The 27,796-nt window shown below is 36.7% G+C and overlaps 1 protein-coding gene across 4 annotated transcripts in view; it reads left to right on the top strand.

Annotated features, from left to right (window-relative positions):
- Positions 1 to 27,796, top strand: part of SPATA6 (spermatogenesis associated 6) — a 161,064-nt gene that overhangs the window by 31,775 nt on the left and 101,493 nt on the right. For 2 of the 4 annotated variants that reach the window (XM_036893140.2, XM_036893139.2), the window contains exons 4-6: positions 9,559 to 9,600; positions 10,628 to 10,752; positions 25,355 to 25,435. In XM_036893140.2, coding sequence (XP_036749035.2) covers positions 9,559 to 9,600; positions 10,628 to 10,752; positions 25,355 to 25,435 — 248 coding nt within the window. The remainder of the gene's footprint in view (positions 1 to 9,558; positions 9,601 to 10,627; positions 10,753 to 25,354; positions 25,436 to 27,796) is intronic. The other 2 variants (XM_057500190.1, XM_057500191.1) reach the window with 2 other exon arrangements.

Raw genomic sequence — 27,796 nt, 5'->3', positions numbered from 1 at the left:
TATGAAATCTTTGCTTAACCCAATGTCAAAAAAATTTTCTCCAATCTTCTAGAAATTAAAAAAAATTTTCCTTTACATTTAGGCCTATGATCCATTTTGAGTTAATTTTTGTGTATGGTGAGAGGTAAAAGTCTGGTTCATTCTTTTTTGGTAGATGACTATCCAGTTGTCTCAGCATTTGCTGAAAAGACTGTCCTCTTCCTCACTGAATTGCCTTTGCACATTTTCTGAAAACCAGTGGACTATAAATGTGAGGGGTTACTACTGGATTCTCTAATCTGTTCCTTTCATCTGTATGGCTATCCCTAACTCAAAACAACCGCCTTGATTACTATAGATTTATATTAAGTTTTGAACAGGTTAAGTCCTTCAAGTTTGTTTTTGACTTTTTCTGGCTTATTTCCATTCCATATAAATTTTAAGAGTCATCTTGTCAGTTTCTACCTAAAAGCTGGCTGGGAATTTAATAGAAGAGTGTTATTAATTAAAAGTAGGAATAGTGTTAATAGAAATAATGTTAAATCTAGCAATAAATTTTGGGAGAAATACCTGCATAAACTATCAAATCTCTAGTTTCTGATCAATAAACATGGTGTATCATTCCTTTTATAGGTGATCTTTAATTTCAGCAATGTTTTGGAGTTTTCGGTATAAAGGTCATGCATTTCTTTTGTTAAATTTATTTTGAAGTATTTTGTTCTTTTTGATGCTATTACAAATAGAATTGTTCTCTTAATTTTATTTTTTAATTCTTATTTCCTATTCTATAGAAATAAATTGCTTTTATATATTCATCTTGAACTCTGAACCTGCTAAACTTGCTTATAAGTTCAGGTAGTATTTTGTTTTTGTTTTGCTGTTGCTGATTTTTGTAGATTAATTTTTATGTACAGAATTATATGGTCTGAAATAAAGGTAGTTTTACTTTTTCCTTTCTAATCTGAACACCTTTAATTTTTTTCATACCTTGTTGACCTGCCTCGTGCCTCCAATACAATGTTGAAAAGAAGTGGGGAAAGCAAACATTCTTGCTTTGTTTCTGCTGTTGGAGGAAAACATTCTTTCTATTAAATATGATGTTAGCTGTAGTTTTTAATGTAGATACCCTTCATCAGGAGATCTACTGTTAACAGAAGATGAAGAGATGTATTCCTAATTGATTGAGAGTTGTTATCATGTATGGATATTGGGTTTTATCATATGCTTTTTCTGTGTTAAGATGATCATGTATTTTCCCCTTTATTCTATTAAAATGGTTTATTATATTATGGATTTTTCCAATGTTAAACCACATTTTACTTCTGGGATAAATCCAAGCTGGTCATGATATATAATCCTTTTTATAGTTTGCTGGATTCAGTTTGTTAGTATTTGTTAATGATTTTTGTGTCTATTTATGAGGGACATTGGCCTTAGTTTTATAATTTCTTTTCTTTCTCTGTTATCAGGGTAATGATGGCCTTATAGAATGAACTGAGAAATGCTCCCTCCTCTATTTCCTGGAAGATTTTGTATGGAATAGATAGTATTTCACCTTTAAATATTCGAATTTACCAGTGAACCCATCTGGACCTGGGAATTTGGGGGCAGGGAGGGGAAGGTTTTAAATTACTGTATCAAATTCCTGTTCTATATTTTTCTTGAGTTAACTCTGACATTTATATCTTTCTGGAAATTTTTCTATTTCATCTAAGGTGTTTACTTTGTTTGCTTCAAGTTGTTCATACTTTTCCCTTATGGTTCTTTTGATTTTTGTAGGATTAGTAGTGATGATCCTTCTTTCCTGACTTTGACAATTTGTGTTTTTTCTGTTTTTTTCTTGGATGGTTTAGCCTAAAGGTTTATCAATTTTGTTGATACATTTGAAGAACCAAGTTTTTATTTCAATTATTTTTCTCTCTTGTTTTTGCCATTTTCTATTTCATTGATTTTCATTTTTATCTTTATTAATATTTCTTCTATCTGCTTGGTGAATGATTTGCTCTTCCTTTTCTAGTTTCTTGAGATAGAAGCTTAGATGGTTTAGTTTAGATATTTCTGCTTTTCTAATATAAGCATTTAAAGCCATACATTTCTCTCTGTACTCTGATTTTGCCATATCTCTTAATTTTGATTTTTTTTGTTTTCATTACTTTCAAGATATTGTCTAATTTTGTGTGTGTGTGATTTCTTCTTTATCTGTGGGTTCTTTTGAAATATGCTCTTTTTATTTTCAAATATTTTTGGATTTCCTATATTTCTTTATAATGTTGATTTCTAATTTAATTCTGTTGCAGTAAGAGAACATAATTTGTAGGATTTCAATCATTTTAAATTTATTGAAACTTATTTTTGGCCTACCCTAAGGTCTATCATTGAGAATATTCTAAGTGCACTTGAAAAGAATATGTATTTTGCTATTGTAGTTTGAATTATTCTATATTAATCTATTTCTATCATTTAGGTCACACTGCTTAATAATGTTCAAGTCTTTCGTATTCTTGCTGATTTTATCTCTTGGGTGGTGGGGGAGGTCTAATTGTTTTATCAATTACTAAGAGAAGAAGGTCATTTGAATGTCCAGCTATAATTATGAATTTTGTTTCTCTGTTCATTTCTATTAGTTTTTATATCATATTATGAGTTGGCTATTGATTTATTGTCCCTCAGCTCCAGAGTCAATGTTTTTGCCTGCTCTATGGGAATTGATTTGAGCCCTTTACATATTATTTTCTTTCTAGCTGGCAATGAAGTTTTGTACAGTAGAGAGCTCTGGAGTAAATTGCAGAGGGAAAGGGTTTTGCTTCCAGGTACTGGTGTGCTTGCTTTGCAGGCTCTTGCATTGAGCCTAGCTTTTTCTGGTACCAGACTTCTGCAGCCCTTGCAGCTTCTCCAGTGTCCAGGTACTACAGTACATGGTAGCCAATAGCAGCTCCCCTTAGCCATACCTTTTTAGGTAGTTGTGTAGCAAAAGGCCTCTGCTGAAACAGCTCCCTTTGAATAGCCTACCTTGCGTCCTCAAGGGATGATTTCTGGCAAGTTCCTTAGGGAGAGTTCCAGTAAATTCTACTGGTATGGTACTACAGCAACTTTTCTCTCTTTCAGTGAACCAAGGTTATACCTTCTCTGACAAGTTCTGGATTTCAGCAGTGGGGAGGAGAGCTTGGGGAGAGTTCTTCTTGGGCTCTGTCTCTGTGCCCTCAGAGTAATGGTTGTTCCTTTTATCCACTATTACTATGTGCTTTTAAGTTCTCTTACATCTTCTTAGATAATCCCTCATTACTTTAACCCCTAATATAGTTGATAGTACTTTATATTGAACATTCCCTGTGTGGTTTCTCTCTTCTAACTGGATGTGTATTAGATTGATATACTTATTTTGGGGCTCTGTTTTGTTTATACATTTATAATTGTTATATCTTCCTGAATCTTAACCTCATTTATGGTAGTAAAATTCATGATAGCAAAATTGTAGCAATTTTAGGCCTCAAATCTTCCCATCAAATTCTTAAGAATAAGAAATGTGTTCTGTAGTCTTTATCAGGTCTTGAGATTTATTTAAATCACAGTAGGATGGGGATATAATATGCAATTGGCATAGCTTATACATATTCTACTTTTGGTTCAGGTGGTCAGCTTTCTAAAAACCACATAGATCTCTGATGGAAGGAGAAAGTGGGGGGAGAAAGCTGTGGAGATGGCTTATGTAAGTCCCTACAGTGAGCCTCTGTAGTACTTAGTCTTTATACTTAAACACAGAGTGATGGTGAAAATGGTAGTAACAGCTCCTTTAAAGAAAATATGAAATGGAGCCCAAAGAAGTAAAGCAGACTTCATGTCAAAAGCAAAGAGAAGCATTTCAAGTAAGGAAACATTGAACCAATATGGACTCTTCCAGAATTTCCACCTACCTATTCTACTACTAGAACTGTGAGTCACAAATGTCATTACCCATTGTATAACATAAAAAACTAATGGGTGCTTCTTTATCTGTTAAATCCAAAATTCATTAATTAAGATTATATTATCTGAAAGTAAATTGAGCATAGTCCAAATGCTCAAGGAGATCCCCTTAACTGGACAGTCTGGTAAGTAAATAGTCAGATCCTTGAGTAACCTCAGATAAAGTACTTAGAACAGCCTTGGTGTACAGTAAACAATTAAAATGTCCCTTGTTTATTATTACTGGTGGTGTGTTATTATTATTACTATTATCATTATTGGGGTGTTTACCAATTCCATTTCACACCATATCTATACCTCTGAGGAAACTCCAAGGGCCCAGAATCACCAAAGGCATCAGGGAAATACATATTTATGATATATAAAATGATATTAAGTGTCACTAATACTAAAAGCCATAATAGGGCAATTTTACATTTACTGAGAAGACATTCTCCTTAGGAAAATGGTTTTAATCCTGGAATTTACCAGAATAAAATTAGTTATGGCTAAAGGTATGCCCTAAGAACTATTTTTTAGGCAAAAACAAGAGGAAAAGATTTCTACTTCATAGATTTCTTTGTTGAAACTTGGATTTTCTTCCATTCTCACTGAAGGTCTACAGATTCTCTTCTGTCTTCTGCAGACACACTCTTGGTGTCTCTCCTACTCCCTCTTCCTCCCTCCCTTCCCCGTCCCCCCACAGTGTACTGTCACAAGTGTACTGCCTGAAAAGCTCTTCATTCAAATATGCTTATTGCTGGCTGCCTCACTTCTTTCTAGTACTCAAGTTATCATCATAATAAGAGACCTTTTCATACCAACAGATCTAAAATAGTACCCCTTATTTGTTAATATCTCAATCTCTATCCAATTATCTTTAGAGTTATTGTATCTTCTACCAGGATATTAAGAGAGTAAAAGAGTATGCTTTCAGTACTTCCACCAACACAACAGGTATAAAAAAGTACTGCTCAGGGAAAATGGGGATACATGGTCCTCCTGTTTTTCTTCCTGGCACTGATCTATTATTTTGTACTTTCTCTTTCACTAGAAAGACAGTTTCATTAGAGAGAGACTTTTCCTGTTTTGTTCACTGCTGAATCTCTAGTGCATATGGCAATACCTGAAGCACACTAGGTACTCGATGTCCAGGGAGTTAAGTAAAATATCACAAATGCATCATATAACTGCCTCTCATTACTGTTTCTATGACTGTTGGAACCTATTGAGAGAGAGCTATTTGTAGTGCTATAATCCTTTGGTTAGGAAATGTATTTTGTATGTGAGAATTTATAATAGCTTCTCTGGCTTCATTTGGGAAAAGAGAAGATAGGATCTTTATATTGCAATAGATTACCAGGTGTCCTTATTGATTTCACTTGTTTGTAGAGAAAAATAGCAGTTTCATTAGAGCCCCTGCTTTTCGGGTTCTGGGAATTAGTGCTTATCCAGTGTCTGGAGTATTTAAAATGCTTTCAGGTGAAGATCTGAAGGCTGAGAATAAATCCTTCAGTCTGTGAATGAGAGTTTCCCGCCTCAGTCCTCAGGAGAGTTTACAGAACTCAGGGTTGTTTTAAATCCACAATGGCAAATACATTCCAACCAGTTAACCTTTGTAGTTAGGGCAGGTGAGTAGACATTAGAGGAAATGATTATAGCAATTGTTCATGAAGGTACAGAGGGTTAATGGCATTCTGGCACTCTCTCTTAAGGTATTTACTGTAGCTTTTGATTTGCTATCTGTGACTAGGATTTCTGGAGTATTAATAATGTAGTTTGATTTATTAGTCTTTTCCTTCATGCTTAGTGCTTTTATATTTAAGAATTCTTTCCCTACACCAATTATGAAGATATTCTTCTGTATAATCTTCTAGAAACCTATTCCTTTACCTTTTACATTTAGATTTATAGTCCACCTGGATTTTGTTTTTATATATAGTATGAAGTAGGGATAAAATTTCATTTTTATTTTATGTATATCTAATTGAGCCATACCATTTGCAGAAAACATACTCTTATTCCCATTACTCCATCATTACTTTGTCATAAATTATATTTTTTTCTAGATTTTCTGTTCTGCTACATGGGTCTATTTGTCATCTATTTTTGCATAAATATTATGCTTTCTTAATTACTGTAGCTGTCTTAGTCTGTTTGGGCTGCTACAGCAAAATATCATAGACTGGGTTGCTTATAAACAATAGAGGTTTATTTTTCGTGGTTCTGGAGGCTGGGAAGTCCCAGACTAAGGTGTTAGGAGGTTTGGTGTCTGCTGAGGGTCCCCGTTGGGTTCATAGACAGCTGTCTTCTTCCTGCCTCCTGTGGATAAAGTGAAGGTTCCTCTGGTCAGGATTCTCACCTGGCCCTGGTCAGCTAGCTAACTACACACGTGTGGGCAATACGATGCTACTGACTCTATATAAAGAGCTCCACCCAGTGCTCTGGGCAACATCGTGGCATGGCTGCACAGCTACAGGGCTGCAGAAGAGCAGAGACTGGAGTAGTGGCAGCGCCAAGAACAGAGACTGAGACAGCGGGCAGGGTAGAGAGGCCCAGAGGCAGAGACAGGCTTGCTGCATGCAGACTCGCTCTGAGTGGACAGGATTCTAGTGATTGACCTGCCACTGTGGGAATAAAGTTGGGATAAACCCTTTCACCCCAAGAACATAACATTGTCATTCCTCGGTCTCACTGTGATCTTGCCCTGGCTAAAACCACATTAGCAAGACACTGCTCACATGACAGAAGGACCAAAGAAGCTCTTTGGTTCTCTTTTATAAGGGCACCCATCCCATTCACGTAAGGTTTGCCCTAATCACTTTCCAAGACCCCAGCTCCAAATATTACACCAGGGGCTACGATTTCAGTATGTGAATTTTGGGGGGATACAAACATTCAGTATATAGTGTTGGCTATCAATTTTTAGTTTACTCTTTACTCTTATGGTTTGTATTTTCAAGGTCCATTCCTGTAGCCAAGCCAGTTAGGCCATTTCCTCTTACCTGCTGACCCCCCCCACCCCCTTCTCTTTCCAAGGCCATGTTACTCCAGTTTTTGGTCCTCTACTTCATGAGTTTATCAAAAGCTATGTTCAGCTTTTCAACCTCTTAGCTACCTCTCTCAGAGTTGTCAGATATCCAAAGGGAAACACAGCCTCAAATGCCAGGCTTACCTCTCTCTGTTTCCTTTTATACTAAATTTCAGATTGGTAACTTTTTTACTACTTGTTAAGTCTCTTGTGCCTTCATTATCTGCCTTTTCAAGTTGATTTTAGCAGGAGATTTGTTTTTGAGACATCTCATCTCTCATAGAGATTACCCTGCTATGCTGTATTTAGAGACTTTGTATATCCTGTTCCTCCTGCTTGAAAAACTTTACTTCCCCAGGCTCCCAACTCCCAGTTGATACCTATTCTACTATAGATCTGATCCTAAGAGCTCTCCCTCAGCTTTCTCTGACTCCCTGACTGGATTTGGCCTTATATACTCTTTAGCACTGCCTGCACTACTTTCATTGTACTTGTAGTTTGTAATTATATATTTATTTATGTGTTTATTTCATTTAATGTTTGCCTTCTCAATGTGATGCAAGGTTCTTGAGGAAAAGGTCCATATCAGTTATTTTTTCTTATTACAGTTCCAAGTTATGACCTTTAAGGAGTATTTAATATTTCTTAATAGATTTGACATTTGGTATTAGGTTAAATGACTGAGATTCCCCTTGGATAAAAATGGCAGAATTTAAAGAAAGAGATTATGCCTTTTTCATGGGTTCTTGGGAGAAAGGGCATCATTTATCTTTTATTCTTATTTTTATAAATTTATTTAAAATACTTCAGACATAGTGAAAGTACAAGGAGTTATGTAATATACCTAGCTGTCCTCACCACTCTGCTTAAGACATAGACATAGTTTGTGTTTTTAAAGATGGACCAACAGCCAATATGTAAAGTCAGCTGCTCCCTGACAAAGGAGCACAGGCAGTGTAGTGGAGCACAGTCAGTTTCCCTAACAGACAGTGCTGGACCCCTGGACAGCCCAATGCAAAACAATGCAACTAGATGCAAACTGTATGCCCTTCACCAAAAGTAACTCAAAAGGGATCTTAGGCCCAACTAAAATGCAAAACCATAAAGCTCCTAGAAGGTAACATATGATAAAACTTAAATGACCTTGAGTATGGTGCTGCCTTTTTAGATACAACACCAAAGGTATCATCCATGAAGGAAAACTTTGATAAGCTGGACTTCCTTTAAATTAAAAATTTCTGCTCTGTGAAAGATAGTATCTAGAGAATTAGAAGACAAGCCATAGATTGATACAAAATATTTGCAATAGACATATCTGATAAAGAACTAATATCCAAAATGTACAAAGAACTCTTAAAACTTAACAATAAGAAAACAAACAACCTAATTTAAAAATGGACCAAAGACTTTAAGAGTTACCTTAGCTAAGAAGATATACAAATGGCAGGCATATGAAGACACTGCACATTATATGTCATCAGGGAAAACAGTGAGATACCACTACACACCTATAATGACTAAAATCTGGGACACTGACAGCACCAAATGCTCATGAGGATATGAAGCAATAGGGACTCATACATTGCTGGTAGGAATGCAAAATGAAACAGTAACTTTGGAAGATAGTTTGGCAGTTTATTGCAAAATTAAACATACTCTCACCATGTGATCTAGAAGATAATGCTCCTTGGTATTTGCATCTCCCAAGGGATATGGAAACTTATATCCACACAAAAACCTGCACAAGGATGTTTATAGCAGCTTTATTCATAATTGCCAAAACTTAGAAGTAGCCAAAGTACCCTTTAGTAGTAAATGAATGGATAAAGTGTGGTACATCCAGACAATGAAATATTATTAAACACTAAAAAAAGCTATCAAACCATAAAAAGACATGGAGGAACATTAAATGCATGTTTCTAAGTGAAAGGAGCCAATATGAAAAGTCAGCATGCATTCAAACTATATGACATTCTGGGAAAGGCATAACTATGGAGACAATAAAAAGATTAGTAGTTGCTGAGGGTGGGTGGAGTTGAAGAGATGAAAAGAGATGAATAGGCAGAGCACAGAGGATTTTTAGGGCAGTGAAAACACTCTGTATGATATTATAATGATGGATATATGTCATTAGACATCTGTCCAAACCCACAGAATATACATCACCAAGAATGAACTCTAAGGTAAACTATAAACTTTGGATGATTATGATGTGGTAATGTAGATTCATTCCCAGTAACAAGTGTGTCATTCTTGTGGGTGGTACTGATCATGGGGGAGGCTGTGCATATGTGGGGACAGGGGATATATGTGAAAACTCTGTACCTTCCTCTCAATTTTGTTGTAAACTTATAGCTGCTCTAAAAAAATTGTCATTGAGAAATACCAGAGAAGAAAAAACCCAGGAAGATTGAAGGGTTAATCTCTACTATAGATTAATAATGAGATGTGTCAACCAAAAAAAAATGTATACAGAATATAGTAAAATATAAACATATATGTAGTCTGTCTAGGAATTACTCTAACTTTTAGATACTTCTATGGTAAAGTAACTAATTTTTATTATTAATTTGTTTACTTAAGGACATTTTGCTTTAAACTTTCAGATGATACAGCATTGCTTGAGTTGATTCAACTGGTTCCACCAGGTACTGTATTATATTTTGATAAGGTAATTGGTGTGTGAACCCATTTCAATGTAATAAATGTTTTAGAAAAATATCTTTTCCCATTCTTCCTAAATTAAGAACAATGTTGAGTTTCTCATATTGATACACTATGTATAAAATATCAATAGATGAAAATAATATATACAGAAAAGATTGACATAAATGATATTCGAACACATTCTCTTAAAATTGAATAAACCATAACAGTTGAAAGTGGGAAATAATCTGATGTCATCCTAGCATATTTTGTAGCATTCCGAAAAATTGACTTTTAAGTTTTTGTGATTTTTCTCAGACTATATACTTTTGTTGATAAATTAATTATCTTTGTTTTTATGTGTGGACTGTAGTTGGGAAGGGAGGGTAATAAAACTATCTACTTAACAAATATGAATATATGGAATAGGTAGGGTTAAAATATGAAGGATGTTTTATTTCTGTTATGACTTCTATAATTATAAAAGAAACCTATCTTATCAAATAATTATTTTATGTGAACAATGGATAGCTTTATTTTATTGAAAACTAGTAATCTGAAAAATTTTGAGTATTATGTATATACCTAATTCAGATAATCACAAATTCTGGAAAATGTCTACATTTTTTTCAATATGTAACCTAATATTTTATAATGGCAGGGAGAAACAAATGGATGATAGGAAAAAATCTGTGGAGATGATAGTTGAGTTTTAGATGTATAAATGTCATACCGACTCCGTATGCTTATAAGGGATTTTTTTTTCTTGGAACTCATACGTACTCACTAAATTTACATGATTATCCCCCTTTTACAAAAGGAAGAGGAAAAATTAATATATACTATGTTTCTGAATGAGGAAATGTATTAGTCCATTTAACGTAACTTTAATTTTCCTTTCATAGAGAAAAAAATGACCCTGCACCAGGTATTTCAGTAAGGCATCAGGCCTGTAAATTATACTTGATGGTTTTGTTTCTAAATAGAATATTTTGTTATAATTTGAATCATAGGGTATTTTTATTTTAGGGGGTGAAACACTGTCTACATATGATGAAAATACACGAGATTTCATGTTCCCAGGTCCAAATCAAATTTCTGGGCACCATGACTCAAACCGCCAGGTTACCATGAGGATGATTTCTGGCCTTCGAGTAAGTGCTTATTATTTTCTGAATCAGTTTGTGTTGCAGAATCATGGTCATTCTGAAATGTGAAGAACTAATTCAAGTTTAATTTGGTTCAGAATATAATTGTTTTCTGAAATTATGATGTTAATTAAATATACTGAAATATAAATGAAAATAATATAATAATCCCATTCATCTTTCATTCAAAATTAGCAAGTGTTATTTTTCCTTATATTCTTCTGATTTCTCTTCTCTACTTTTCCTGTCTTTCCCCCTCCACAGTCTCTGTTTATCTGTATCTCATCTCTTCTCTATTTTTCTCTCAACAGAATGACCAATAAACATCTGAAAAAGTGCTCAATCTCATTAGCTTGTAGGGAAATCCAAACTGAAACAATCATATGATTTCATTTTTAGAGCTATAAGATTGGTAAAATATAATAAATTTGACAATGTCAAAGTTGTGAAAAAATGGAAACTCTTATATGCTACTATGCTATGTGAACTAGAACAACCACAGTTCAGAATTATCTACTAAGGCAAAGATCCTCATAGCCTTCTAGGTATCTGTCTTAGAGAGATGTATTCTCTCTGGCATTCAAAGAGCTTACTTAGGAATTTTCATTTATAACATTGTTCATTAACAGTGAAAAATGGAAATAATTGAAATATCCACTAGTAGGAATTTGGATGGATTAATTATTAAATGTTCATGTAATGGAACTACATGTTCATATACCAAAAAAGAAAGTTGCATTGTGACAGCAAACTCTCACATCTTTTCCTGAACTTCCTTCAACATTTTTTGGATGATATAGAAATCTTTTTTCCCTGAAAGTGTCTTCTACTTAGAGAAACTGAGAGAAGTTCTTGCTATTTAAAAGAAAAAAGTGAAAGTTGTGTAGGTTGAGATAATCTGGACAATCACGAAGTATAAAATTTTAGAGGAGTCTGAGTAAAGAAAACAGGGTGATATATGAGCCAAGATGGTGAACTAAATAAATTCTCCTTTGGGTTTAGGTTTGTAACATACTCTGTCCTGGGAAATAGGACCTTCAGCTTTCTGAGAAACAAAACTTGACTATCAAATCTATGAAAATATACCTCCTTTGGGATATTTTCAGTGTCCATTAGCCACCTTCTGTACTATAAAAGTCTTCAAAGAATGGTTCAACAGCAGTATAGAAACTTGCAGTGAAACAAAATCTGATTTAAAAATTATGGTCTTTTAAAGGGGCATTACAATTAGCACACATAATGTAGAGGGAGCACAGGGAAGGCAGTATAGCACAGAGAAGACTAGTGACTCTGTAACATCTAACTGTGCTGATGGACAGTGACTGTAATGGGGTATGTGGTGGGGACTTGATAATGGGGGGAATCTAGTAACCACAATGTTGCTCATGTGATTTTATATTAATGATACAAAAACAAAATTATGGTCTTTTAAAAGTAATTAAAAATGTTGTATTATACCAAATTGGCAATATAAAAATAAGAGTATGGGCCATTAATAGGTCTGTCTTCATTTAATTTGAGTTACTTTCACATATATTCAGATGTTGGATTACTAAGGCTACACACACACACAGTGGGACTTCTGGTAGTGGCGGTGTATAGAGGTTGGCAATTCCTCTCTCCACACTAAAGAAGTATAAAACTGCACAGCATTGTCACAGTCAACAGTTTCAGGATGCAGGACTGGCAAGTAAGACTCTTAAGACAGGACAAATTAAGAGTTTATGCTTGAATAACGGCTGAACCTTTGAGCAAAAATGGTGGGAGTATGTGGTCTTCTTTCCTGGGATAGCACCCAAATCCCAAGTGGCCAATGAGAACTGTAGTTTCACCAAGCTTGGGGCTGGGCAGGAAAATCAGCTTTGCCACCAGAGGGGTCAGAATTAATTTGGGGCCATGAGACTGTGGTATTGTGGTTTATAATAAGAAATATGTATTTGATCTTTATCCCCATTCTGGCACAGACCTATGGAAACCCTTTCAATTTCCTAGTGATGGGAGTGATAAAGGTATCTTCTGTTATGCTAATGATGTGACTGTTGGAAAGCCCCTTGATGACCTGAGAATGGCGGCTGGTTGCAGGGACCTACTACCTATGTGATTAGAGGGTTGGAGCTTTCAGCCTCTCCCCTGACCTCTGGGGAGGGCAGAAGGACTGGAGTTCGAGTTCAGTTACAGTGGCCAGTGATTTAATCAGTCATGCATATGCAGTGAAGCCTCCATAAAAATCCAAAAAGGCTGAGTTTGGTGAGCTTCCCAACTGGGAACTCATGGAAGTAAGTGCTGGGAGAGCAGCATGCCTGAGAAGGCATGGAAGATCCATGCCCCTTACCACATATTTTGCCCTACTAATCTCTTCTCTCTGGATATTCATCTGTATCCTTTATCATACCCCTTTATAATAAACTGATAAACAGTAAGTAAACTATTTTCCTGAGTTCTGAGAGCCACTGGAGCCAATTAATTGAACCTGAGGAGGGGGTTGTGGGAACCTCCTATTTATATAGCTTATTGTCAGAAGTACAGGTCACAAGCTGACTTGTTATTACTTCTGAAGTGGGAAGGGGACTGTTTTGTAGGGCTGAACCTTTCCCATGAGGGATCCTATACTATCACCACGCAGATAATGTCAGAACTGAGTTAAACTGTAGGACACTGCTTGGTGCCGCAGAGAATTATTTGGTGGTGATGGAAAACCCACACATTGGAATTGGTATCAGAATCATAGGGACAAATAGTGTGGCTTGCCAGCTAAATGTGGTGGATTCAGATGGAAGTGGATGACCCCACAGCTTTACTAGGCTGATCATAGTTTCAGTTAGAATGAACAGCCCACCTGCCAGAAAGTTGACAGGGAGATGCTCAAAGTAAGCATGCAATAAAAGGACTGAGATAAGCTCTCCACATACTTCTGACTGACTGTGAAGCTATGTATGTACAGGGGAGACAGTGAGAGCCCAGCCAAAAGTGAGAGCCTATTTAGAGACTAGAGACCTGGCTGTATCTTTAAAAACATTCCCCAACTGATAGATAATCGGCAAAGAGTAGAACCACTACAGGTTCTTTGGATGACACTAAGCTATGTATACACAAATCAGACCCTTAATTCTGAGTAGAAGAACAATAAGAAGTGGCACATATGTAATTTGAACCACAAAACAATAGATGTGAATCTAATTTTATCACTTATTTTATTTAAATATGAATGGAAAAAACACTCCATTCAGTAGTTTGTTTTCCTTATAGGCAATAATTTACCTTTCTTAAGAGTTTTTGTGATTCTGCATAGACATCTGTCTGAGTCTTGGGTTGTCCTCCTTAACTCCTACTGTGGCAAGGATTCCAATCACATGTGGGATTAAATCCTGGCACTATCCCGTGTACCTAAGTAAACTTGAGCAAAGCACTATAACATAGAGCTATCATAGAGCTGTTGGATGGACTAATGAAACCTTATGAATGATTATAGCAGTGTCTGGCACATAGAAAGGGCTCAGTAAATGTTAGTGATATGATAGTGGCTGTGGACATCATGGCATTGGGTATTATGCTAATACCTCCTTTAGACCGTGAACTCATAAAAACAGAATTTGTGACTTCTCATTAATTTAACTCTTAGCACAGCATTTTGCATGAGGTAAGTACTAAAATGCCTCTTGATGGAACTAATGAATGAATTATATCTTATGGTAGACTTCATAGAGAAACTGACATTTGAAATGTTGTGAGGATTAATCATATGTGTCAACGTGGTTAGGCTATGGTGCCCAGCTATTTATTCAAATGCTAGTCTAGATGTTGTTGTGAAGGTGTTTTTTAGATATGATTAACATTTACAATCAGTTGACTTTAAGGATAGGAGATTACTGTTTATAATATAGGTAGATCTCATTCAGTTAGTTGAAGGCCTGGAGAGAAAACACTGAGGTTTCCCAAAGAATAAGGAATTCTGCCTGAAGACTGTAACATAGAAATACTACCTGCTTTTCTAGCCTGCCAGCCTGTCCATAGATTTTGGACCTGCCACCCTCACCATCACCATTGTGGGAACCAATTCCTTCAAATAAATCCTTCTCTCTCTCATAACAGGATATATATATATATATATATCCTATTCTGTTTCCCTTGACAATATCAACTGACAACATATGGGTTTTGAAAGCTCAGTAAAAACAATGGCTAAAACAGTGAGCATTTACTATGTAACCAGCAATATAAGATGTGGGGGTGAGGGGTGTAAATTGATAAATTGAAATCCAGGCTATGGTAATTATATGACCACGAATAATTTGATCCTTCTCTTTTCCAAAGTCAGATTTAATTCTATAGACTGTACTTAGTGACTCTAATAGATATAATGCAATAAAGTGACTATTATTAGACTTTGAGACCAGGTCATTAAATGTATTGTAGCTTCCTCCTTGCTCTCACTTTTGTATCACTGACTCTGGAGTAAGCCAGCGGCTGTGTGTGAGGACACAAAAGCAACTCTATGGAGAGGGCAGAAGCTGGACCAGGCTTTGCTAGAATGTTTTGAAAGCTTGAGGAGCCTTAAAGAAACTCTCAGATGAGTGTTTGCCAGAAAGTGAGGTAAATGTTATTGGTTAAAAGGAATACTTAGATTCCTAGAAGAGAGACCAGAAGATACAGTACAACAGCCAGGCTACATCTACATCTGAGGGAACTCAGCATCCCACAAAAAGGGTAGGAAACAAAGCCGAGACCCAGTGGGACCCAAACACTCCTCTGACCCCAGCTCACTGGCGGAAGGGAGTGGAAGCACAGGACTGTTAAATAACCAGCCCTAGTAATCTGCACCAGGAGCAAAGACACACATCGCATGGTGTACTGGATATTAGAGAAATGGAAAAGTAAAATCCGAGATGGAGACTGCAAGCAGGTCCCCACAGCTGGCTCCCCTGGGACAAAACAAAAGCTGGCACTTTAAAAGTCTTAAAGGGACAAGGGTTTAAAAGGTGGACAAAATTTTCTTGGCAGACTCAGCCCAGCAGGCTGGGAACTTTAAGGAACATCTGGTGCCCTAATCCCCTGAGTGGCAATGCAGCTCCTAAGCCCATCATGGTGATAAGCAGCCTGCCATTCATTCCCCCCTGCTGGCACTGCAAGCTGCCATTGCTGTGGACGAGCTGGGGAGCAGCCCTGCCCACAGCAACCACACAGAGTCTTCTCCCAGCGTGCAGCTAGGCCAGACCCAGAGGCTGCCCCCTGTGTGCAGCTGCCTGGCACGGACAGCGGAAGATGGCGCAGAGCCTGGAAGGCACAAAGGGGCTTTATTCTCATGGCAACCATGTGCTGCTCACCTGCAACTCCCACCAGTGCTGTAGGCCATCCCAAGGGCAGCCCTGCCCACAGCAGCTCAGGGAATCAACCCAGAGGCTACCCCCTGTACCTGGTTGACAGGCACAGGCAGAGAAAGCTGGCACAGAGTCCAGAAGGCACATAGGGGCTCTGCTCTCACAACGAACACACGCTGATCACCTGCAACCACCACCAGTGCCCTAGGCTGTCCCAAGGGCTGCCACACCCATGGCAGCAGAGGGGGTTAACCCAGAGGCTGCTCCATGCACCTGATGACCAGCACAGGTAGAGGAAGCTGGCACAGAGTCTGGAAGGGAGGTAGGGGCTTGGCTCTCATGGTGAACATGCGCTGCTCACCTGCAACCACCACCAGTGCCCTAGGCCATCCCAAGGGCCGCCCCGCCCATGGCAGCAGAGGGGATTAACCCAGAGGCTGCTCCATGCACCTGATGACCAGCACAAGCAGAGGAAGCTGGCACAGAGTCCAGAAAGCATGAAGGGGCACTGTTCTCTCAGGAGAACACATGTGGCTCACCTATGACACCCAGCAGGGCCCTAGGCCATCCAGAGGGTCACCCCGCCCACAGCAGCTCAGGGAATCAACCCAGAGGCTGCTCCCTATGTGAGGTTGACTGGCAAAGGCAGCAGAGATGGGAAAGGTGACTAGCAGGCAGGAAGGGACTTTGTTCTCCCAGCTGACACACACGCCACTTGCCGGCGATCACATCTATTGCAGTGAAAAGGCAGAAGAACCTTGTTCAGTCCAAAAGCACCCAAACGCCAGAGAGAGGGCCTGGTGAGACCAAAATAACCAATCTACCTGAAAAAGAAGTCAAAATAAAAGATATAACCATTTATATCTTTTATAAGATATGCATATCTTATAAAATGCATATATGCAGAGAAATATGCAAGAGCTAAGGGATGAAGTCTGGAGGGAGATAACAGAAATGAAACAAACAATGGAAGGATTTAAGAGCAGGCTGGATGAAGTGGAAAAGACTGTTAATGGAACAGAAATCAGAGAACAAGAATACAGAGAAGCTGAGGCAGAGAGAGATAAAAGGATCTCTAGGAAGGAAAAAATATTAAGAGAACTGTGTGACCAATCCAAATGGAACAATATTCACATTATAGGGGTACCAGGAGAAGAAGAAGAGAGAAAAAGGGATAAAAGTGTCTTTGAAGAAATAATTGCTAATAACTTCCCCAAGCTAGGGACGGAAATAGTCACTCAGACCATGGAAGTTCACAGATCTCCCAACACAAAGTACCCAAAGAGGACAACACCAAGACATATAATTATTAAAATGGCAAAGATCAAAGACAAGGAGAGGGAATTAAAAGCAGCCAGAGAGAGAAAAAAAGATCACCTACAAAGGAAAACCCATCAGGCTATCATCAGACTTCTGAACAGAAACCTTACAGGCCAGAAGAGAATGGCATGAAATACTTAATGCAATGAAACAGAAGGGCCTTGAACCAAGAATACTGTATACAGCAAGATAATCACTTAAATTTGAATGAGGGAATAAACAATTTTGAGATAAGCAAAAGTTGAGGGAGTTTACCTCCCACAAACCACCTCTACAGTGTATTTTCAAGGAACTGCCCTACATGGAAGTACTCCTAAGGCTACACATGGAGACTCTTAAGGCTAAATAGATATCACCAGAGAAAATAAAATCACAGCAAAGAAAGAAGATCAACCAAATTCTAACTAAAAAAATCAGCTATTCAAAAAATCAGTCAAGGGAAACACAGAAGAGTACAGAAAAAAAAAAAACCTAACATACAAGGAATTGAGGAGGAGGAGAAAAGGAGTTTAAGAAAGAAGAGTTGAGGAGGAAGAAAAAGAAGGGAGAGAAATAAGGAATCATCAGACTGTGCTTCTAATAGCATAATAAGTGCGTTAAAGTTAGATGCTGAGATAGTAAAGAAGCTACCCTTGAACCTTTGGTAACCATGAATCCAAAGCCTACAAAGGCAATAAGTACATATCTATTGATAACAACCCTAAATGTGAATGGACTGAATGTACCAATCAAAAGACACAGAGTAATAGAATGGATAAAAAAAGTAAGACCCATCTACATGCTGCTTACAAGAGACTCACCTCAAACTGAAAGACATACACAGACTAAAAGTGAAGGGATGGAAAAAGATATTTCATGCAAACAATAGGGAGAACAAAGCAGGTGTTGCAGTACTCGTATCAGACAAAATAGACTTCAAATCAAAGAAAGTAACAAGAGATAAATAAGGACATTACATAATGATAAAGGGAGCAGTCCAACAAGAGGATATAACCATTATAAATATCTATGTGCCCACCACAAGAACACCTACATATGTGAAACAAATACTAACAGAATTAAATGAGGAAATAGAATGCAATGCATTCATTTTAGGAGACTTCAACATACCACTCACTCCAGAGGACAGATCAACCAGACAGAAAATAAGTAAGGACACAGAGGCACTGAAAAAAAACTCGAACAGATGGACCAAACATACATCTACAGAACTCTACACACAAAAGCAGCAGGATACACATTCTTCCCAAGAGCACATGGAACATTTTCCAGAATAGACCATATACTAGGCCACAAAAAGAGCTTCAGTAAATTCAAAAACACTGAAATTGCACCAACCAACATCTCAGGACACAAAGGTATAAAACTAGAAATAAATTGTACAAAGAAAACAAAAAGGCTTGCAAACACATGGAGACTTAACAACATGCTCCTAAATAATCAATGGATCAAAGACCAAATTAAAACAGATCAAACAATATATAGAGACAAATGAAAACAACAGCACAATGCCCCAACTTCTGTGGGACACAGTGAAGGCAGTTCTAAGAGGAAAGCATATAGCAATCCAGGCCTGTTTAAAGAAGGAAGAACAATCCCAAATGAATAAAATAAATTCACAATTATTGAAACTGGAAAAAGAAGAACAAATGCGGCCCAAAGTCAGCAGAAGGAGGGACATAATAAAGATCAGAGAAGAAATAAATAAAATTGAGAAGAATAAAACAATAGAAAAAATCAATGAAATCAAGAGCTGGTTCTTTGAGAAAATAAACAAAATAGATAAACCCCTAGCCAGACTTACTAAGAGAAAAAGAGAGTCTACACACAAACAGAATCAGAAATGAGAGAGGTAAAATCATGACAGACACAACAGAAATACAAAGAATTATTAGAGAATACTATGAAAATTTATATGCTAACAAACTGGATAAACTAGAAGAAATGGACAACTTTCTAGAAAAATACAACCTTCCAAGACTGACCAAGGAAGAAACAGAAAATCTAAACAGACCAATTACCAGCAAAGAAATTGAATCAGTAATAAAAAAACTATCGAAGAACAAAACACCTGGACCAGATGGATTCACCATGGAATTTTATCAGACATTTAGAGAAGATATAATACCCATTCTCCTTAAATTTTTCCAAAAATAGAAGAGGAAGGAATACTTTCAAACTCATTCTATGAAACCAGCATCACTCTACTACCAAAACCAGGCAAAGACCCCACCAAAAAAGAAAATTACAGACCAATACCCCTGATGAACATAGATGCAAAAAAATACTCAGCAAAATATTAGCAAACCAAATTCAAAAATACATCCAGAGTATCATACACCATAATCAAGTGGGATTCATCTTAGGGATAAAAGGATGGTACAACATTTGAAAATCCATCAACATCATCCACCACATCAACAAAAAGGACAAAAACCACATGATCATCTCTATAGAAGCTGAAAAAGCATTTGACAAAATTCAACATCCTTTCATGGTAAAAACTCTCAACAAAATGTGTATAGAGGGCAAGTACCTCAACTTAATAAAGGCCATATATGACAAACCCACAGCCAACATCATACTTAACAGTGAGAAGCTGAAAGCTTTTCCCCTAAGATCGGGAACAAGACATGGTTGCTCACTCTCCCCGGTTTTATTCAACATAATACTGGAGGTCCTAGCCAGGTCAATCAGACAAAACAAAGAAATAAAAGGCATCCAGATTGATAAGGAAGAAGTCAAACTGTCACTTGATATTGTACATATAAAACTCTAAAGAATCCACTCCAAACTACTAGAACTAATATCTGAATTCAGCAAATTTGCAGGATACAAAATTAATACACAGAAATCTGCAGCATTCCTACACACTAATGATGAACTAGCAGAATGAGAAATCAGGAAAGCAATTCCATTCACAATTGCATCAAGAAGAGTAAAATACCTAGGAATAAGCCTACCCAAAGAAGTGAAAGACCTATACCCTGAAAACTACAAGACACTCATGAGAGACATTAAAGAGGACACTAACAAATGGAAATTCATCCCATGCTCTTGGCTAGGAAGAATTAATATTGTCAAAATGGCCATCCTGCCTAAAGTAATCCACAGATTCAATCCAATCTCTATCAAAATACCAACAGCATTCTTCAACGAACTGGAACGAATAGTTCTGAAATTCATGTGGAACTACAGAAGACCCCAAATTGCCAAAGCAATCCTGAGAAGGAAGACTAAAGTGGGAGGGATCTCGCTCCCCAGCTTCAAGCTCTACTACAAAGCCACAGTAATCAAGACAGTTTGGTACTGGCACAAGAACAGACCCATAGACCAATGGAACAGAATAGAGAGTCCAGATATTAACCCAAACATATATGGTCAATTAATATATGATAAAGGAGCCATGGACATACAGTGGGGAAATGACAGCATCTTCAATAGCTGGTTTGGAAAAACTGGAGAGCTACATGTAAAAGAATGAAACTGGATTACCATCTAACCCCATACACAAAAGTAAACTCAAAATGGATCAAAGACCTGAATGTAAGTCATGAAACCATAAAACTCTTAGAAAAAAACATAGGCAAAAATCTCTTGGACATAAACATGAGCAAGTTCTTCATGAACATATCTCCCCGGGCAAGGGAAACAAAAGCAAAAATGAGCAAGTGGAACTATATCAAGCTGAAAAGTTTCTGTACAGCAAAGGATACCATCAATAGAACAAAAAGGCATCCTACAGTATGGGAAAATATATTCATAAATGACATATCTGATAAAGGGTTAACATCTAAAATATATAAAGAGCTCATGCACCTCAACAAACAGAAAGCAAATAATCCAATTAAACAATGGACAGAGGATGTGAACCAGACACTTTTCTAAAGAAGAAACTCAGAGGGCCAACAGGCACATGAAAATATGCTCCACATCGCTAGTCATCAGAGAAATGCAAATTAAAACTACAATGAGATATCACCTCACACCAGTAAGGATGGCTACCATACAAAAGACAAACAACAACAAATGTTGGTGAGGATGTGGATAAAGGGGAACCCTCCTACACTGCTGGTGGGAATGTAAATTAGTTCAACCATTGTTCAAAGCAGTATGGAGGTTCCTCAAAAAACTAAAAATGGAAATACCATTTGATTTTTATAGAAATACCAGGAATTGCACTCCTAGGAATTTACCCTAAGAATGCAGGAGCCTAGCTTGAAAAAGACTTATGCACCCATATATTTACTGCAGCACTATTTACAATAGCCAAGAAATGGAAGCAACCTAAGTGTCCATCAGTAGACGAATGGATAACGAAGAGGTGGTACATATACACAATGGAATATTATTCAACCATAAGAAGAAAACAAATCCTACCATTTGCAACAACATGCATGGAGCTAGAGAGTATTATGTTCAGTGAAATAAGCGAGGTGGAGAAAGACAAGCATCAAATGATTTCACTCATCTGTGGAGCATAAGAACAAAGCAAAAACTGAAGGAACAAAACAGCAGCAGACTCACAGAACCCAAGAATGGACTAACAGTTACTAAATGGAAAGGGACTGGGGAGGATGGGTGGGAAGGGAGGGAGAAGTGGGAATGAGGGGCATTACCATTTGCACACATAATGTGGGGCGGTTGGCATGGGGAAGTCAGTACAACACAGAGAAGACAAGTAGTGATTCTATAGCATCTTTCTACGCTGATGTACAGTGACTGTAATGGCTATGTGATGGGGACTTGATAATGGAGAGGTCTAGTAACCATAATGTTGCTCATGTAATTGTACATTAATGATACCCAAAAAAAAAGGAATACTTATTATGTAATTGCAGATAGTTTAGCAACACAGTCACCTGCAGTAATGTGGGATGTAGAAAATTACCTAACGGGTTGGTCTGTCTAAGGAGACTTTTAGACAGGCTATAGAAAGCCTGGTTGGTTTCCTCTTGCTGCTTATAGTGAAGTATGAAAGGAGATAGATAAGCAGAAGGAAAGGCCATTTAACAAAGAGTTAGAACTTACTGTTTCTAAAGATTCTCAGCCTTTCCCAGTGGCAAATATTGCTAAAATCAAAAATGACTTCTGAGCAAAAATCATTCCAGGCACTTTCAGGAAACTATGGTCTGATGGTAAAACTAAGGTTATGACTGTAAAATCTTTGAGTAAAATGCTAGAAGATCCAAGATATTGTCTCAGAAAATAATTTCCTCAAATAGGTTTTTTTCAAAGATGCAATCTCAGTGGATGACCAGTGTGGAGAAGAGGGTGGCTTTTCTAATGGATTGAACTTTGGTAAGATTCACATGAGAAGGAAAAATGATTTTTAAGAGTCTGGTATTGGTAGAAACATCATCTGGTTGGTCTGAAATGGAGAGAAATTACAAAATGACCTTTGGATCCCTAAATTGTGTTGACAGGACCAAAGCTTGGACTGTGCAATTCCAAAATGGTCTACCTCTCATTTCAAAGGAATGATAATTCAGTGGATGGACCTAAGACCCCAGAGAGTGAAACCAAGAACCATGGATAGTTATTTATAAGCAGGAATAGGACTAAACTTCCAATTGAAGGATTTCTAACATTATCCTGAAATTTCTATGGACCAGTGACTCCTTTTTGCCTCTTGTTTTCTCCCTTCTTGAATAGGGATGTCTATAGTGATTATCCTGTGTCTGTTGCATGTGTATACTTTGGAAATGTGTTGGGCAGATAACTTATTTCTTTAGTTCATAGATCTTCTAATTGTGAGGGACTGTATTCTAGGAACTGTGCTAAACCACACTTGAGGAGGCCAAATAAAGATTTGACTTAGATGCCAACATCTGGATTTCAAGCTGAAGTTGTAAAAGGATGAGAGAAGGAGACATTTTTCTTTTCTCATCTTTTCTTTCATTCTTTATTTTCTTTCCTTTCTTTCTTTCTTTTTTTTTTTTTTGGTAAGGTATGAGTTGAGTTTACACCTGAGAGGAGTGTAAGTAACTTGTGGTCAGAGGATCAGAGGATGGTTTAAAAATATGTCCACAAAATTTTTGGTATTCCTTTACTGAAAAGGTAACCTAATTCTTTTGTTCTTGAGTGTGAATTGTACTTAGGGACTCTAATGAATAGAATGTGTTAGAAGTGACAGTGTTAGATTTCTGAGACTAAGTCATAGGAATGACTGTGACTTCATCCTAAATGTCCATAAATAGATGAATGGGTAAAGAAGATTTGGTACAAATACACAATCAAATATTCAGCCATAAAGAAAAATGAAATCTTGCCATTTGGAACAACATAGATGGACCTAGAAGGTATTATGCTAAGTGAAATAAGTCAGACAGAAAAAGACAAATACCATATGATTTCACTTATATGTGAAATCTTAAAAAAAAATTAACAAACCAAAAATAGATTCATAAACACAGACAATGGACTGCTGGTTACCACAGGGTATGGGAGTTATGGGGTGGGTGAAATAGGTGAAGAGGCTAAAGAGGTACAGAATTCAAATTATAAAATAAATTAGTCACAGGGATAGAAGTATAACATAGGGAATATAGCCAATAATATTGTAATATCTTTTATAGTGACAGATGGTAATTACACTTATTTTGGTGAGCATTTAGTAATGTATATAATTGTCAAATCACTATGTTTTACATCTGAAACCAATATAATACTGTATATCAACTGTATTTCAATAAAAATATTTTAAATGATTGTGTCTTCCTCCTTGGTTTGCTGTTGGTTCACTTGCTTTTGGGAAATTAGCTGGTAAATAATGAGGACACTCAAGCAGTCCAAGGGGAAGATTTATGTGATGAGCAGCTGGGTCCTCTTGCTTAAAACTTGAAAAAAATTGAGGCTTCCAGCTAGCAGGTGTGTGAATGAACCTTTTTGGGAAGCAGGCCATCTAGCTCCAGTCAAATCTTCAGATGACTGCAGCCCAAACATCATCTTGACTGCAAGCACATGAAAGATTTTGAGCCAGAACCACCCTGTTCAACCTCTGCCAGATAACTGATCCAAACAAACAATGTAAGATAATAAGTGTTTACTGATGCTCCAAACTGCTAATAGGTTATGTAGCAATAGATAACTAACAAAAGGCATAGTAGACATCATTAGTAAAAGATATGTTTGCAGAAAAACAATTGTTCAGTTAATTCTTAGGCAATTCAGATTTACTTTTTCTGTAACATATGATGTTTGAAACTGAAAGCTAGTAGATCAAAGTTTGGGTTTGTAGAGGACAAATATATGGCTTCTATATTAGAGTGAAGCTACACTGGCACAGACAATATATTTTAATGTTTTGGTGAACATATAATTTGTGGGCTTCCAAATATTTTCTCAGGTGCTTTGTGACTGTTCTTTGGAATTTTCCCATGTAACTCCACTTATTTCAAAACAGTGTTCAAGCTGATGTTTGAACTGTTATAAGAAATTAAAGCCAGGTTCATTCATAGAACTGAATGTAAGCTATGCTATGGGAAAAAATGTTGGAGGAATTGGTAGAGACTTACCTCTCTTCTGTTTTCAAGAATTGTATACCCAGAAGCTGTGGTGTTTCTTTTTAACATGAGGAGGCAGTCCAAAATATTTCTTGATTCTATAGTAAATATATCTTAATTTGTAAAAGTAAGAAGAGCTCAAATTCATTAACTATTTTCATATATTTAATTATGTCATAGTTTTAAAATATTAGAATTATTTGACAGGGAAATACTTGAATTTGAAAAAATATATTAATTTTTCTATAAAAGTAATATAGTTACTCATTAATAAATCATCTGCAATGAAACTGTTTCTTGCTAACATTTAGCATTACTGTGTCACCATCTTTAATAAAAAATTCAAACTAACAGATGAAGTAGCTGAACCTTGAGAAGTGTTTGTTACTCTAGGTTATATTTTCATCACTAATAATTATCCTTTTTAAAAATTGAAATATCTAAGAATTCCCTCTTTTTCTCCTTCAGGGAATTGCTCCAAAGCTGGAATTTTCTACGACCTCAGTGATTACTGAATGTCTGATAAGTTCAAGGAAGTGCTGCACTCAGGTTAAAATCATTTAAAGTACCTAATGGCTTGATTTATTCATTCATATTTATGGACATTTAGCAAGCATTATTTTGTTTTGGCTACAGCTCTCTTCACTTTTATGGGGGTTTCTCTTTAGTTTAAATAAAACAATTACCATGGATATTTAGCTGTTTGGTTACATCAATATATGTGAAGTGAAAAGTTTTGTACACATGATAGATGGTGCCATGATGTTACTATTATTATTATTATTATTTAATTTCATGGGCCTTTCTTTTAATGCAAAGAAATCAGGCTACCAGAAAGAGGTGAAGATCAAGAAGTTCCACAGAAAACTAGATTGGAGGCTTCTATAAATATTAAGAGACTCTACAAGTTACTGCAAAAAATTCAAAGGATACATTTTTAGCAAATCTGACCAGAGGTTCTCAGGCTGGGATATTGGTGTTTAGTGAGTATGATTTCTTGAGTGTCTCTAATTTCTTGAGGGACTGTTGCTCTGTTTGGTAGCCATACTGGTGGTGTTAGATCAAGGGAAACTTGGACACTCGAGCCTTAGTGCTTTCTATATTTATAAAAACTGCTTTAGTAAACTAAGATACCTAGATCTAATATTCCATGCTGTTCTAACTTCTTACTGAGTCATCAGGATCATCTTGCTACCTTGTCCACAGGTTATCTGATGGTCTAGGTGTCACTAATATGCAATTGCATTGTGACCAGGTAACAAAGACTAACCTGTGATGAAGAGCCAGTAACATATAAAGCCCAGAGGGCCCAAATAGAGATGTACTGGACCTATGATGTAAAGAGTGGAATGTTAATTTACTGCACTATCCATTTAGAGTAAAACTGCTAAGGATAGTAACTATGACTTAAGCTAAAAAAGGTAAAAATATAGTTATAAAATTATCAAGGGAATTAGTCTTAATTTGTTTAGTGAGATATTATATAGTAAGTCAGAGTTTGGCTGTAGTTATTTAACTTTTTTGTGCAAGCTGAAACACATCTGTTAGAGATCTAACAACCTATGGCAAATGCAGAGATATGTTACTGACTTGTTTTTGAAATATGTGTTATGCATATTTATAAATTGGTAGAAGTGTTTTACCTGGACTCAGACAAAATTTTGCTCACCTCATTAGGGTATGCCTTTGTAGTGGGTGGATGGAAAATTTTTGTTGCCTAGAGTATAACATGGACAGTGAAAAGTACATCATTCTAAGTTTAAACTTGGTAGGAGACTCCTTTCTGAATTAGTCACCCCATTAGTAGTTTCACTGGGCTTCTGAATTAAGATTTTCCTCTGTAAGCTTTTGATATCACATTTCTTTTTTTAACTTGTTATTTTAACATTGTCATAGTGTTTAAGAAAATATGCTTTAGAATCAGATATGATAAGGCTGCTTTACAGACATAACATATAATTAATGAATTTTGTAGCTGTTATTGAAGTTTTTTTTTTTAATTAAGGGAATTGGAGGAGATAAAAAGACAATAGTTGAAAATAAGATAGCAACATAGTCTAGTAGGCACAATAGAGTATATGCTTTTTTGTTTTTGTTTTTGTTTTTTCGAGACGGCATCTCTCATATTTATTGATCAAATGGTTGTTAACAATAAAATTCTGTATAGGGGACTCAATGCTCAATGTACAATCATTAATCCACCCCAAGCCTAGTTCTCATCAGTCTCCAATCTTCTGAAGTATAACAAACAACTTCTTACATGGTGAACAAGTTCTTACATAGTGAATAAGTTCTTACATGGTGAACAGTACAAGGGCAGTCATCACAGAAACTTTCGGTTTTGCTCGTGCATTATGAACTATAAACAGTCAGTTCAAATATGAATACTCATTTGATTTTTATACTTGATTTATATGTGGATACCACATTTCTCTCTTTATTATTATGATTTTTAATAAGATGCTGAAGTGGTAGGTAGATACAAGATAAAGGTAGAAAACATAGTTTAGTGTTTGTTGTAAGAGAGCAAATGTAGATGATCAGGTGTGTGCCTGTAGACTATGTGTTAATCCAAGCTAGACAAGGGCAATATAACATCCACGTATGCAGAAGATTTCTCTCAGAACAGGGGTGGTGAGGTTCTAAGCCTCACCTCTGTTGATCCCCAATTTCTCACCTGATGGCCCCCCTGTGACTGTGCCTGTCTTAGGCTGTTCCTCCCTTGAGGAATCTTACCCGTCTCTGACTAACCAGTCATCTTCCGGGGCCATACAGGGAAATGTAAAGTTGGTAAGTGAGAGAGAAGCCTTATTGTTCAAAAAGGTTAGCTTTTTACTTCTTTGCATATTTATGCCCTGTGGCTTCTATGCCCAGCATTTGTCTTGAGGTATCTTTACCACTTGGAAGAAT

This window comes from Manis pentadactyla, chromosome 4, assembly GCF_030020395.1.
Source record: "Manis pentadactyla isolate mManPen7 chromosome 4, mManPen7.hap1, whole genome shotgun sequence".
Lineage (NCBI taxonomy): Eukaryota > Metazoa > Chordata > Mammalia > Pholidota > Manidae > Manis > Manis pentadactyla.
This window is presented reverse-complemented; position numbering and strand designations above follow the sequence as displayed.